General features: G+C 41.8%; 1 protein-coding gene across 20 annotated transcripts in view; it reads right to left on the bottom strand.

Moving 5' to 3' along the window:
* The window catches only part of LRRFIP1 (LRR binding FLII interacting protein 1), a 97458-nt gene that overhangs the window by 30857 nt on the left and 52980 nt on the right, over window positions 1-13621 (bottom strand). For 6 of the 20 annotated variants that reach the window (XR_002439650.1, XM_021399780.1, XM_021399762.1 and 3 more), the window contains exons 3-5: window positions 11095-11145; window positions 7392-7439; window positions 4669-4725 (exon numbers count right to left, since the gene is read on the bottom strand). The exons of 10 other annotated variants lie outside the window; for them this stretch is intronic. Coding sequence is in view for 9 of the 10 variants with exons in the window: in XM_021399780.1 (XP_021255455.1) it covers window positions 4669-4725; window positions 7392-7439; window positions 11095-11145 (156 nt within the window). In the remaining variant the exon portion in view is untranslated. The remainder of the gene's footprint in view (window positions 1-4668; window positions 4726-7391; window positions 7440-11094; window positions 11146-13621) is intronic. 4 more of the 20 variants (XM_021399764.1, XM_021399769.1, XM_021399782.1 and 1 more) reach the window with 2 other exon arrangements.

The following is a 13621-nucleotide window of genomic DNA, read 5'->3' as shown; positions in this document are numbered from 1 at the left end:
AAGACAGCCAAATGCAAACACGGCATAATTGGGAAACAAAAAGTAATTTGAAGCTTAAGATCAATAGCAGCAAGATGCAGAGCACTCCTAATGAAGCAGTGTTATGCAACAGGAGAGCCCTTTAATGGCTAACAAGGGCTTAGTGAGCATTCTCAAAAGTTTGTTTCCACCTCCAGGCCAGCCAACTAAATCGCAAGTTTTTAAACATTAAATTAACAACTATGCTTTGTTTTGAGGCTCCCCCCCCCCCTTTTTTTTCCCCGCCTGTTTTCTTGTTTTTCAGGCAGATATGACAATGGCAGAAGCACTGACTGGCTAGGACACCTAGCTTGATGGCATGGATGCACTCTCTGAGAAAAAGCAAAGACATCTTGTGTCTTCTAATCAGTAAACTGAGGTCTACATCTTTTCTTCTACATAAAAACAACTTATATTGTTACTTCTGATCAGAGTCCAGCTTCAAAGAATTCCTCTCTTCTCTCCCTGTAAGTGACTGAGCCCCCCATTCCCAGCAGCACGCATTTCAGAAATGTTGTCACAAGTCTCCTGAGCCATCTCTACAGGGCACCAACCCAAGTGATACCAGCAGGCAAGCTGTATGCTCACAAAGCTTGCGCACGTCACGCTCTGCGTGCTAACAAAGTAACGCTGGGGAAGCGATTCCTTTTTAATCTATGTTAATCTCAGTTGGCAGAAAAAAAAAAAATGAGGTCTCAGTGAGCAAAGGGACTTTCTACATTGCCTTGCCAAGGTACTTCAGCTGGAAGCTAAGCACAAGGGCAGAGCTGAGCTCCCCTTGCCACAGCAGTGATACTGCCTGGTGCTGGGGTCTGCTATTTGCAGCACACCAAGGTGACGCAGCACCACACCACATAGGTCAGAATTTGGGATTTGGTGGAAGCTCACGGAATCAGTGCTTGCACATTCCTACAGCAGCAGGCTATGAGTCTGTCACAGTCCATCTTAGATGCTCCTCAGCCCCAAAATGCCTGCATTCTGGTAAAAACAGTTACTGAAGGACAGAGACACAACAAGGGGGAAATGCAGAAAACATCTTACAGCACGAGAACTAGAAGCACTATACCGACGACTCCCGCTGTAAACACTCTCGTCATACACAGATGCCTACAAGTAAAAGATAGAGTCAGAACAATACTGGCAGATCTAGTTTCTGCTGTCACTCTGTAGCATCGCAGATTCACATGGTGCAAGGACACAGGGGAATGAAGAGCATGTACAAGTATGGGACATCTCCTGCAAACAACCACAAGCAGCATGCAAGTGAAAAACACAACCTTAAGTCAGCGAGCTGGGATACTGCTTAACACATATGCAAAACCTGAATGATTGCCCCATATTCATCACACAGTCATGCATTTCTAGCAGTTCTTCCACCACTTCAATTGTTAACGTTACCTACGACCAAAATGGCTACATCAATTCTTAAATCGTTTATGTCTGTTTAATTTTCATTTCTGGTTCCAATTACAAGCCAGTTTTCCAAACTAATAAAAAAAGAGGAAGATGCACTTCTGGCTCCAGATCCCCCTGTAAGCATCTAGTTCAGGAAAGACAGAGGCAATTCTGCCTTTAAGGGTTGAGAATTAAAGTGAGCATCACTCAGGTTTTAGGTTTCAACAAGAACCATGGAATTCGGCTACTAAGAAAGAATTGATGTTGCCTCTCTCCAGCCTGCTCCCATTTGTCCTGGGGGTGCACAAAAACAAAAATGACTGTCTGCATCCCAAGAGAAGCCTGCAGGAGCATAGCAGCTCCACGAGCAGCGGTTGTACAATTCCAATGGGAGCAAGAGGAAGGATCAGCAAGTCTGACTCCGTACAAACAGCACTGCACGCGTGCATTCAGATGGACCAGACAGGTGACACCACAATGTGAAAGAAATGGAGCCAACGAGAACTACAAAGGTAAAAAACAGTATGTGCATGGCTGGAAGTGAGTGGCTTCAGTGTTTGTGCTTCGAGTGTTAGTACAACAAACCCTGTAACTTCTGGCTGGCAGGGCATCACTGTACAGCAAGGAGGGCTGAGGAAGACAAGCACAACACTTTTTGGCATAGAACATGAAACAAAAAGAAGGATGCCTATAGCAGAATTAACAACCTTGGTAAAAGGTTAGAATTATTACACTGCAACAGAAGGAAACCCAGTATAATAATATTAGTCATCTATTACATAAAAGCATTAGATCTCATCTCCCAAGACTAAGAATACCAAGCAGACGTGCATTTCCTACAGGAAGGGAGGACACCAAAGCATAGAGAAGCACAAGAGCATAATTTAATTTTAGGTTGTTGTTATCGTCTCCCAACACATTTGTGTGCAGCAGGCAGAAAGGGTGTTTCTCCTCACTTCTACCAAAACCAGAAAAAGAGCTACGTGCAAAGACAGCAATATTTTAAGCTGTACATGTTAAGTGTTCCACACAGCTGTAAGATCACATGTTGCGTATTGCTATTTAGCGCTGAGAAAACCCAAGTTATTCAGAAAAAAGTTACGACTACCTAAGTCAGAGCACCATAAAACAAATGTTAGTAATTATCTGCAAGATGCAGCACCTCAGGTCAGCAAGCACACACTGCTGAGTAGGTGCGACGCTCCAGCAGCAGTCCCCAGCTCACAGGCCATGTGCCACCCCGAGCGCCCCAGCTGTCAGGAGCAGGGTGACACTGCCCTGCCCTGCTCAGATCACTGCTCAAGCACCAGCATGCTGCTGCCCAGCTCTGTCCACGTGCAGAGGACAATCCAACCTCCCAGGGCATTGCAAAGCTTCAGAACTTTGCTTCTAGTATCATTCCAGGCAAACAGAACTGCCTAAAGAACTTGAGTCAATTAACATTTCCCTTACTTTTCCAGAGCAGTTTAGGCCAAAAGCAAGCAAAGTAATTGTAGGAAAGAGAGGAGCAGCAAAGGAAAGCTATTTCTGCCCATTTCAAAATGGCTTGCCGTTACTCTTTCCAATATTAAAACAAAAAGTTTTTTCTGGTTTTGGGATTTTTCTTTTTGGTTGTTGCAGTTTTACTAAGAGCTACAAAAACTCCTGACAACTGGTGCAGATTAATTTCTAATACAAGAGGTCATATTATCCAAATGAAGTCAGAATGAGAAGCACAGGCCAGGCAAAACCAGTGGACAACAGACCCAGTTTCCATTTTGGGAAGAAGACTGAGACGTGGAAGCATAGCCACTGTTGTGAAGACCCAGATCAGGGTAGTATGAAGCCTGCATTCATTACAAACAAAAAGCCCTTGAGAACTCAATAATATAACTTTAAACTCCTTCAAGTGGGAAGTAAAACATAAATTAGGAACTTGAGAATATTGAGAAGTCCAAGTGATCACAGATACAAAAAGAAGATAACTGCGTTAAGGAAACTGCATTCAAGGTAAGAGGACGTGAGAAAATGGTTTGCCCTTCCCATTAGTAAGGTAGAGACTTCAATGAAAAGTCTTTCCTCTATCCTTCTTGTACCAAGAGGATTTTCAATTATTTCGAGGGAAACCAAGCAACATTTCCCTGGATGACTTTCTTACGCACACTTTGCTCTTCCTGCAGCTGGAATATGTCATGAAAGAATAAGAACACCATTAGAAGCACTACATAAGGTTCCCTGAACTCCCAACAGTTCAGCAAGAGGTCCAGCGGCAGGACATGCTGTTTCTTAATGGCTTAAGCAACAGTATTTCATTTTCTCTTATCAACATATATAGGCTAACTGCATAAAACCATACGGAAGCAACAATTTAGAATGGACATCAAATATTACATCCCATTTCACTATTTATACAAGCCTCAATAACATATATTTCAGCAGGCTCTGAGCTTTTGTCTTCCTCTGCTAAAATAAAGGGAAAGAAAAGAAGTCAGAGCAGCTCCCTCCTTGCCCTCCAAAGAGGCTCTGCTTGAAATAATACCCTGAAAGAAACTGCACAAACCCCAGTATTTACAGAACAAGACTATAATTGCAACAAAACACAGGTGCTGGAACAGGCTGAGCCACGCACACGTGCAGTGGAGTTACCAGTTAAGCATTTTGTACATGAAATGAAGTACACCAATGGAAATTTCACACAGCTAAGTAGTAACACTTTCACTGGCTGTTCACCTCTGTGGGAGCTTCCAGAACCCTTATAATTCATAAAAGAAATCAGTACTTTGTTAAGTGAACCTTAAATAAACAGCATATGCTTCAGGAAAATCCTAAAGACCAAGCGCATGTGCAAATGCACAAGCTGACTACTCCCAGGCAAGGGAGTCTCAGCATTACAGTAAGACAGGAGCTGCGCTGCACAGGCTGCAAAACAAGCACTGGTATGCAGCACCTGCAGAGGCAGCGCCTGGAAACCCTCCCCGCCAGGTGCCATCAAGATATTTCTTGCTACAGTTCAACTTTTACCCAATTTTGGTTACAAGTTAAGCAATTCCGGCTTCCAAGTTCTACTTGTATCAAACACAGAGACTTCCTTTCTCACTCATGGCCTAGTTTTATTTTTAATAGCTTATTGCTGCACCTCTACATCTGAGAAACTGCAAAACCCACAACATGCAAGGCAGGAAAAACCTGCTTCACCACACAAAAGAATTTGCTAATTACATTTAATCCCATTAAATAGAGCAACAGATTTTAGAGCAATTTAAATCATCTACTAACCCTGCTAGATTTTCTACTCTGGGACGATCCATACATGTCTTCCTCGTAACCATTGGTCTGTTATGGAAAGAAAGGAGAGAAAAAAAAGGAAAAAAAAAAAAAAAAGGAGAGAAACCAATGCAGACCCAAAAAACAAGTTTGCATTACAACCATCATTTATGAAAAGCAAAAGCAGAAAGAGAATTTTTCAAAGCTAAACCAGGAACAGAAGTTCAGAACTAGGTCAGGGTTTCAAACATGAGGATATGAACACTTATGTCTGTGACTATCCATAAACCAGCCAAAAAATGTCAAGGATACTCCTGCTTGCCTTTTTGACCCTTTTCTTCTTGTTGTTAAGAAAAACTTCTGCTTCCCCCATTATTATGGCACTGTAACACCTGTAACTCTTCAAACTCTTTGTGAAGAGATCAGAGGATGAAAAGGAAACGCTAGGGATGGGAAGAGTATAATAAATATATCACAGTAGTTACTTATATTCCTAGCAGCTGAACACCCTAAAAAGCAGCAGATTATAGCTAAGAACTTAATCCTAAATTTATATTCATGAAACACTGTTTAGTTGACGAAGAATGACATATGAAATCTCTTTTTAGCTTTTCCCAGTTACACCAAAATGAACCCCAGACAGCGACCACCCGCCACTTGCCAATGCTTGGCAAGGCAACACAATGACTACAACAGCTTTTAGTTTGTTAAGCTGTCCTGTGCACGCTCAGCAGTCTGCCTTGTTGCTGCACTAAGCTTTCTCTGAAAGGAGAAAATGCATACATTCTCACAGTGAATGAGATTCAGGGTGAGATATTTCAAGTCATTAAGCCCATTCTGAATCCATTTTCAAGCAAAAGAGATATCATATACTATACAAATAGAGCCGCTGAGATCCAAGCTGGTAAGACAACTTGTGGGAAAAGCTTAGAGACTCTACTGAAACGCAACACTGATACCACAAATGGAGGGCCAACGTCCACTTCGTTTCCTCAAGAACTGACTGGAAATAGCGTGAGCCATCTTACACAGCTGAGGTTCTTCCCCGAGTTTACTATTCTTCAGGCTCCGCTAACTTGCCCTACACTTTCCTGAAGGATGGTTAAAACGATGCTGCAGGAACTGAAGCCAAGGAACCACAGCACCCTGCAGGCTGACAACTGCCACCGTTCGTTTTGTTACTACACTGATGGATTAAGTTTGCCTTTTTCCCACAAGTTAACTCTGACTACATGTATTCTCAGATCACTACCTGAATGATTGCTATGTACAATTCCTTCATCAGCATTAGTATATGTAATTTTTATATTTCATACAATGGTGCATTCCTTATTTGCTCTTACTTTTGTCTCCTATCTATCACTGGTGTTTTTATTCCCACCTTCAAGATACCTCCTTGCTCCCTATACATAGATAACTGGGCACTACAGACTTCTGTAGACCCGGTATTTCCTTTAAAAACAGACGATGTTGTCTTAGATGGGAAGAGACCAGATGAGATCCTTTCCAGCTGTTAGTTTTTCCAAAAGCTATTTTTCAACTAACTGCATTTCTTTTACAAGAACTTGATCTTGGCAAAGGTTTCACTCAAGAATGTTAAGCAGAAGCATACCAAAATCCTTGGAGTCACGTTAAGAGTTTCATCTAATGCTTTTCCTTTATGCTTTTAAATAATTACCTTGCTTTGCAAAATTATTCTGAATTGCCATGAATCATTTTTCACAAACCCAGGTTATCTATCACTTTAAAGGAGGCACTTCTCAGTATAGTTAATTTAATTTGCCCTAGTATCTTTCAGATTTCAAACTGAAACTCTACATTTCTGGTCATTTCCTTTGCCACTACAACCACTGTCCTCTCCCCTCCGGGGACTTCTCCAGCTCACATTTTTGAAGGCAAATTCTCCACACGAAGCGCTGCAGGACGAATTTTATCAGATCTTGCTGACCTTTGTTTTATGCTGTATTAACATGCTAAGCATCTGATCAAAACCCTTATGAAAACTGAAACAAGCAGGATGGCATACTAGAGAGACTTCAGAACTAAGCAATTGACCCTATTCTCTCTCAGTCCCTTCAATCTCTCCCCACGAGCTTTCAGCTGACATCCCAAATGTGTGAAAGCCCACTACTCCCTACCTTCCATGCAGGTATAGCTTCGCAGGTCCTAGTAAGGCAATTCTGTGCAACGTCAATGCCTTTAGGTTTCCTGAGAAACACTAATGTTCACCAAGTTACATTAAAGAATTGTCATAATGTCACTGCATTAAAAGAAAGCATGTGATTACATTAGTGTCCCTCCAAAACACAGGCAACCGAGTTCTCCTGGTGTTTCATCAGCTCAGCATGCTGAGTACCTGGTTAACTCAGGGCTAACCTATTACTTTCATACATGGAAAAAAAATACTACTTTCTTAGGTGAAAAGATTCAGCCTTTACTAAGTATATTTTCTATCCATTTTACCTTTTTTACCTGTGCAACATTGAAGCTTGAGCTGGTTTCCAGTTTTTCAGGAGACTCTCTAAGCACAACACTGACATAAACCTTTGGATCATGCTACACTTTGCAGATAAAGCAATTTGCGGCATTGGTGTGGACACAAGTCCTGAGAGTTACACTGTACCCTTGACATTGGGCTGGTGAGCTCTTACAGCCAGCGTACTTGCACACATTCTCTAGTCCCATCACAGTGATTTTGTATGCAAAAACCTCAGCTGGACAGTGAAGATACATACTGCTTTGGAGTAGTTCTTCCATTTGGTCCTCTCATTCTCTAATCCAGCCTGCAGTGAGATTAAGAATGCAGGGTGAAAAGATCAGTGAATTTACATGCACACATCAGAGCCAGGCATGCATAGCATCAAGCAAATCCATCAGTTCAGCATCTCTCCAGCTCTATGGAACATGGCTCAGTAAGCACACATGAAAAAAATCAAATCTCAAAGTCAAATGGTCAGTTATTAGTGAATATTGTTAAAAGTGATGATAGTACTGTTAAATTTAGTTGCAGCAGTTAAAATTATTCATGCTTGCTGGGTGAAGTCAATTAATTGAGCTACCAGCTGTCTATACTTACTACATCAATACATCCATGCAAAATCCAAATGTGTTAGGCCTATTTCTGTATATAGGTCACTCAAATAGATTTATTGTATTCCTAATCTGAAATAGGGCAGGGAATGAAGTAAAAAAAAAAAAAGAGCTAGTCTGTAAAACTGTTCTCCACAGTTTGCTTCATGAAGAAACAGACAGACCTCCTTTTTGACACAGTACTGACACAAAACAGCACAGCTAACAGTACGAGGAGATTTCAAAACTGAGTTTCAAGTCCCAGCATTCATTTTTCCCTACTAGATCCTTCCTGCTCCCATGAGAATCAGATCTACCTCAATGCAGTCAATGAACATCCTCTGTCAAGTTTTCTTATTGCTCATCCCTCACCTCAGGTGAGCTATTACACTTGATGTTAGTTTTTTTTCAGTTAGTTTTTAAACACACACTGCAACTTTCAGGCTATTCTCACCACTGGATAGGCACTGGCATACTCCAAATGAGACTGTCAAAGCATGAGAGAAAAAGAACAGAAATCAGAATAACAACAGAAAACACTGAAGCAAGTGACAGCAATCAACCTCCTTCATCCCCTAAAAGGTGTAAATTCCACAAAAATAATTTTGGTGACGCACAAAGCCAGAAGCTAGGAACTTTGTTGAGTAGACAAAGTAAGGAAACATGCCCAAACTGTGTCCTGAGTGACTAATAGCAGCAGCGTTACACACGCTGGAGTCTCGGACAACAGCCAGGTGAGAACTGGGGGAACAAAGGCTCTTGCAGTAGAGAAAAGACTGAAGGAAAGCAGTGTCTCAAACACAGGATGATGCTACTGAGCCTCCTTAAGAAAAACTGCATGGGAAAGAAACAAGAAAGGCAGGATATTATTGATGGTTACAGGATGAGCCATATAAGAGCTGCTGAAGATGTCCATTCTCTGCAGCTGACAGTCTCCCTGCAGGAGGCACAGATGCACTAGGGATAGCATTATAACTCATAGGCTACTGGATACAGCACAGCCCCAGCCGCAGAGCTTCAAGCATTTGGCCAGTGTGGTCTGACCAACTCTTCTGGTGTAGCCCATGTTGAGGGTTGGAAAAGAATCATTGCTTCAAAGACCTAGTGCAGCCAGTCCCACAGTGACCCAGAGTGCCAAAGATACAAGATCAACTATCAGAAAAGGAAAGTCTTGAACAACAGTCACAATGGAAATAGAAAGGAAAGAGTATTTTAATATCCAAAAATGAAGAGCATTCAATGGTTAGTTTTACAAACCCTTCATGGACACGGACAGTGCTTCCTTCATGCTAAAGTTGCTCAGACGTCCTTAGAGGTGACTTTTGGTTGGTAGCTGCTCAGATTTTTTTTTGTTTTACACGTGCACAGTAGGAGCCAAACCTTCACAACCAGTTAAACAAGATGTGGTCAGACTTCAAACAAGCTGCTGCATACCCACATTAGGAAAACAATCAATGTGTACTATTATCTCTTAATTTCAAGTTAAAAAAAAAAAACCTAAACGAAGCAAAAGGTTCACTCTCCAGCCAGACTAAGTGAACTTGCGAATTTATGTCTTCCTTTCTCCTCCAATCTCAGTGACACTGGATGAGGGAAGGAAGCCTTCAGATACCAGGCTCTGTCAAAGCCCTTCCTGTGCGTGCCCGAAATGTCAGATGTCTTGCACAAGAATGTTCACAGAATGCTACTTTACGAGGGCAGTTGGGAGTCTGTACAACATCATTGGAAATAGCAGGATGTGAAGCTTCAACCAGATTGTCCTGTCAGAAAAGCACATTCTTTGCGAAAGTATCAGGTATTTATGGGCTACCCTCTAAAGCAGGGGAAGATCACTCTTTGGCAGAAGAGCAGTGGCTATCAGACAGGCCAGTGACGGACTGCTCCAGGAAAACATTTCAGAAATGCTTCTCCAGGGACTGTAGGGAACGAAATACAAAGCTCCTGTTTAAGTATATAAAAACAAGTAAGGACTATACTATAAAAATGAATCAAAGAAATCAACAGCAGATTTCCACGAAGACATGAAGTCTTCCAGATGAACATAGTGCCAACAAACCAGTGTTTTACCACACCAAGGGATATGCAGTTTCAGGCAGGGTTAAACACTTTGCATCATCATCACCTTCTACATATGAAGAACTGAAGTTTAAACTGATCTAGAGATTTTCTCCCCAAAACATTTTCATGAACATGTCCAAATTTCAGTAAAATAAACATTTGTTTTCACATTCAACTGCAAAGATAAATTCTCCCTCATCGAATCTTGGCAGCTTTAAATCACCTTAATTTTTAATAGTTCTTGTCTAAGCTTACAATCATAAAGAACAAAGATTTTAACAGCGTTTCCTAAGTAGTAACATGGATTCCACTACAAATGGATATTAATAATGAGCTTTCAAGAGGGGGGAAAAAAGGAATTCTATGGTATGAAGCATCCACAGAAGCCAAAAACCAAAGATTAGAAATATAGACCTTGCTGTGAATAATATTGGTCTTGCTTGTTCTGTAAAAATAAAACTGACTGTCCAGCCTAAATCATCTAACTAGTACCACTGATAAATTGGGAACAACATCAGCAGAAGATCAAGTTATTCTCAAACACATCTGTTTCAGGCACAAATGACTCTGTAACAAACTGACAGCAGCTGACTTGTGTTCAGAACTGCTGCGTGCTTCCTCCATCGCCCTGTCATTCTTGTTGTGTTGCTAGCTGAATACTTTGCACAGATCCCAGATGCAGTGGGCTCTGACCATCTTCAAAAGATCAACACAGGCTGAGACAGTAGCATTAGCTGCTAAGAACGAACCTGTTAACTAGCTCCACAATTACAAGAGCGGATTATGTTTAAGTAAAGATTTGTACACGTGTATTATATGGGCAAATATTGTACTGATAATTTGAGAAAAAGTGTTCTAGGCTTTTCTAGTGGTGCACTGTGGCACTGGGTGCCCTCCTAAACTCTCCCCACCACTCAGTGTGGCACTTTTTCCCAAATTCTCCATATCAACAATCAAGCAAGGGAGATTACAAGATACATACAAGACACAGCCGCACAGGCTGAAGTTTTGGCTAGGTTCTTCCTGCCACAAGAACAGTGAGTAGCATTAACCAGAAGGGTGTGCATCACATGCTTTGCTTGCGTTTCTCAACAGTGAGTACAAATCAGACAGTTCCTTGGGTTGAAAGAATTATTGGCCTAAATGTAGCTGTGAAAAAAACACACGCCTCGAGCACAGAAAACAGCATGACCTTGGGAGGAAGATGTTTGCAGGGAACTAAAAAAAGATGCAGAACAGTGACTCTGTGGCACAGGACGACAGCAGCTTCAGTACACACACATGCAGACTTAAATTGTACAATTTACCAACCCTCAGGCTTCCACGGCTACCCACTGACATGCGCTCATCTTCATCCGAAGCCTATCAAAAGAAAGTATAAAGACAAGAAAACAATGAAAAGAACATAAATAACAGGCAGTGATGTAAATGCAGGTGAGCTTTGATGGGATAGAAGGAAAGACAGGAAAAGACTTAGAGAATAAAAAGAACTGCATTAAACTCCAAGCAAAAAGTAAATTAAGTCATATCCTGCCCAAGAAACAGCATTTTACTACAGGACAAATTACAAGCTTGCTCAGCTACTCCCAGCTTTACATTCTCAGCCTACAATTGAATATATGAACGTTACACACTCCAGGCAGGTTATTTCCCCATCCTCCATCTCACCCCTTTGTTCTAGCACATTCGCAAGTGCTCTTCAGAATGACAGTTAAGAGGGCAGAGAAGGCAGGAAGTGGGTTTGGGGCTTTATTCAGCTGGGGGGAGGGGAACGTTGTGGGTTTTTTCTCCTTTTAAAAAGGAACTGCTTTACTCATGTCTGTTTAATTAAAGAGCAATGTCTAGCTACAAAGGAAAAGCAAAAGTACATACTAACCGAGGCATTTCTTCGGGCTCTACGTGAATAGCGCTCACTGTCTTCCTACCGAGGCAGCAAAGAAAAACAAAGAGCGAAGAGTTGAAAGGACAGGTCCACCACCAGAGTGTGTTCAGAAAGAAACAAGGAAACTTCAGAGCGTTTTGGAGTCAGTAAGGTTAAGCCAAATACTGGGAGGTGACACCTTGTCGAATCAGAAAACCCCTTTCCCTTCACTCTAATCCCAGCTTTCTTCCCCCTCACATTACTTTACTATACAATTATATTTGTAGAAAAGTTTATGCAGTGCCTTATTTGCACCTCAAAAACATGTTTACATTATGAAGGGCACTCCTCTGCATTTAGGAATCACTATACTTAGAATGCTTTCCAGTTTATAGTTTTGTGAAATAAATCTCAGAAACATTCCATCTGAAATGATGTGGCAGGGCAACTGTCAGCAGTGGGTGCACCTGAGGGCTGCAGCCTGGCTCCTTCTACACCAAAAGCATGTGCACCCTGAAACAGACTAAATGGCTCATCTGTAAGATCAGAGCATCTCCAGTGGCTGGATGCTCCTGGGGACAGCAGGTTTTAAGCAGGGACGCAGCCAACCAGCATATATGCCAGCTAACTATCAAGGAAAAATTATCTCCCACATTGGAAGTCAGCTGTTCCACTGTGTCTTTTGCAGCATGCACTACTTGGATTGTAGAGAAAGGCCACAAGGCCAAGGAACAATAGTTTTCATCCAGCATCACTGCTAAGCGATGTCACGAACTTATGCCAGACAGACACGTGAAGGAAATGTCTCCCAGCCCTTCAGCAATCCTTTCATCTCATGTTATGGCTGTTAAAACAGTGTGATGCAGCTGACGGCCGCATCTGTGTCTAAGTTGCTAAGCCAACCCTAGCAGCTTAGCAACTAATGAAATCCAGGACCAGAAAAGGTGAGCACTGCCATAGTACTACCACTAATGCATCTGGAATGGACAAAGCTAACAGCAGAAGCACAGATAAAACTTGCCTAGCATTTATCCGATGACAGCTTTGTAGAGGTTCAAATTGTAGCAAAATCCACAAGAAATAGAGTATATATGTATTCCCTGCATTAGTGGCTCTATTGGGTCTACATGCTAATTCAGTCTTGAAGTGATAGGATGGAGACAGAGGTCTGTAAAAAGAGATGGCTCTAAATCTGGCACGGGTTTGGTTAATCTGCATTTCAGGTACTGATGTGGATTGCAAGAGCCTGTGTGCCAAGAGCATATTTCCAATATATGGAAATAGCTACTTGGTGGGGTCTCAAACTCTACCAACTGCACAGAACTTCAACACATAAAAGCTGATTAACTATGTTGATCGAGGCCTACCATCCATTGCTCGATGTCGCCCCATTTAGTATCCAGACCACAATATTTCTACAGACAGAAAAGGGAAAAAACTGGATTTAGATGAGAAAGGCAAACACTGAACATTTTGACATGCATTGCCAGCGCACACAGATTCACACATGCAGACTTCACAGTCCATGCTGGTGACACAATCCATTGGGTGCCATGTCTGATGCAGCAGATGCCCCCCAAAAAAACCCAAACAGCTCCATGGGGAAAGGAGCAAAGGGCATAATGAGTCTTGAATTTCTGACCCATTTAAGTCAAGCCTCATTACAAGGGATCTGAACACAGAACATTTCCAGGATGAAAAATGCTGTCAAATTGTGTTTACTGCACAGATTTATCAAATTGGGAGGACAAGTTGAATAAAATGCAAATAATCTGTGTATTCTTATTGTTTTCTGAACTCCCTAGATCTCATTTTTGCCTGTATTTTGATCATCTTGGCAGTGGCAGAGATGGTAGAACAAAACCTTGAGCATCCTTGATCAGAACAGTAAGGCTAGAAAGGTCTCTGCATTTCAGTACCACGCCATACATTTTCCTTGCAAGCTGTACTTTCTAAACTAACTCACAAGTCATATGC

This window comes from Numida meleagris, chromosome 5, assembly GCF_002078875.1.
Source record: "Numida meleagris isolate 19003 breed g44 Domestic line chromosome 5, NumMel1.0, whole genome shotgun sequence".
NCBI lineage: Eukaryota > Metazoa > Chordata > Aves > Galliformes > Numididae > Numida > Numida meleagris.
This window is presented reverse-complemented; position numbering and strand designations above follow the sequence as displayed.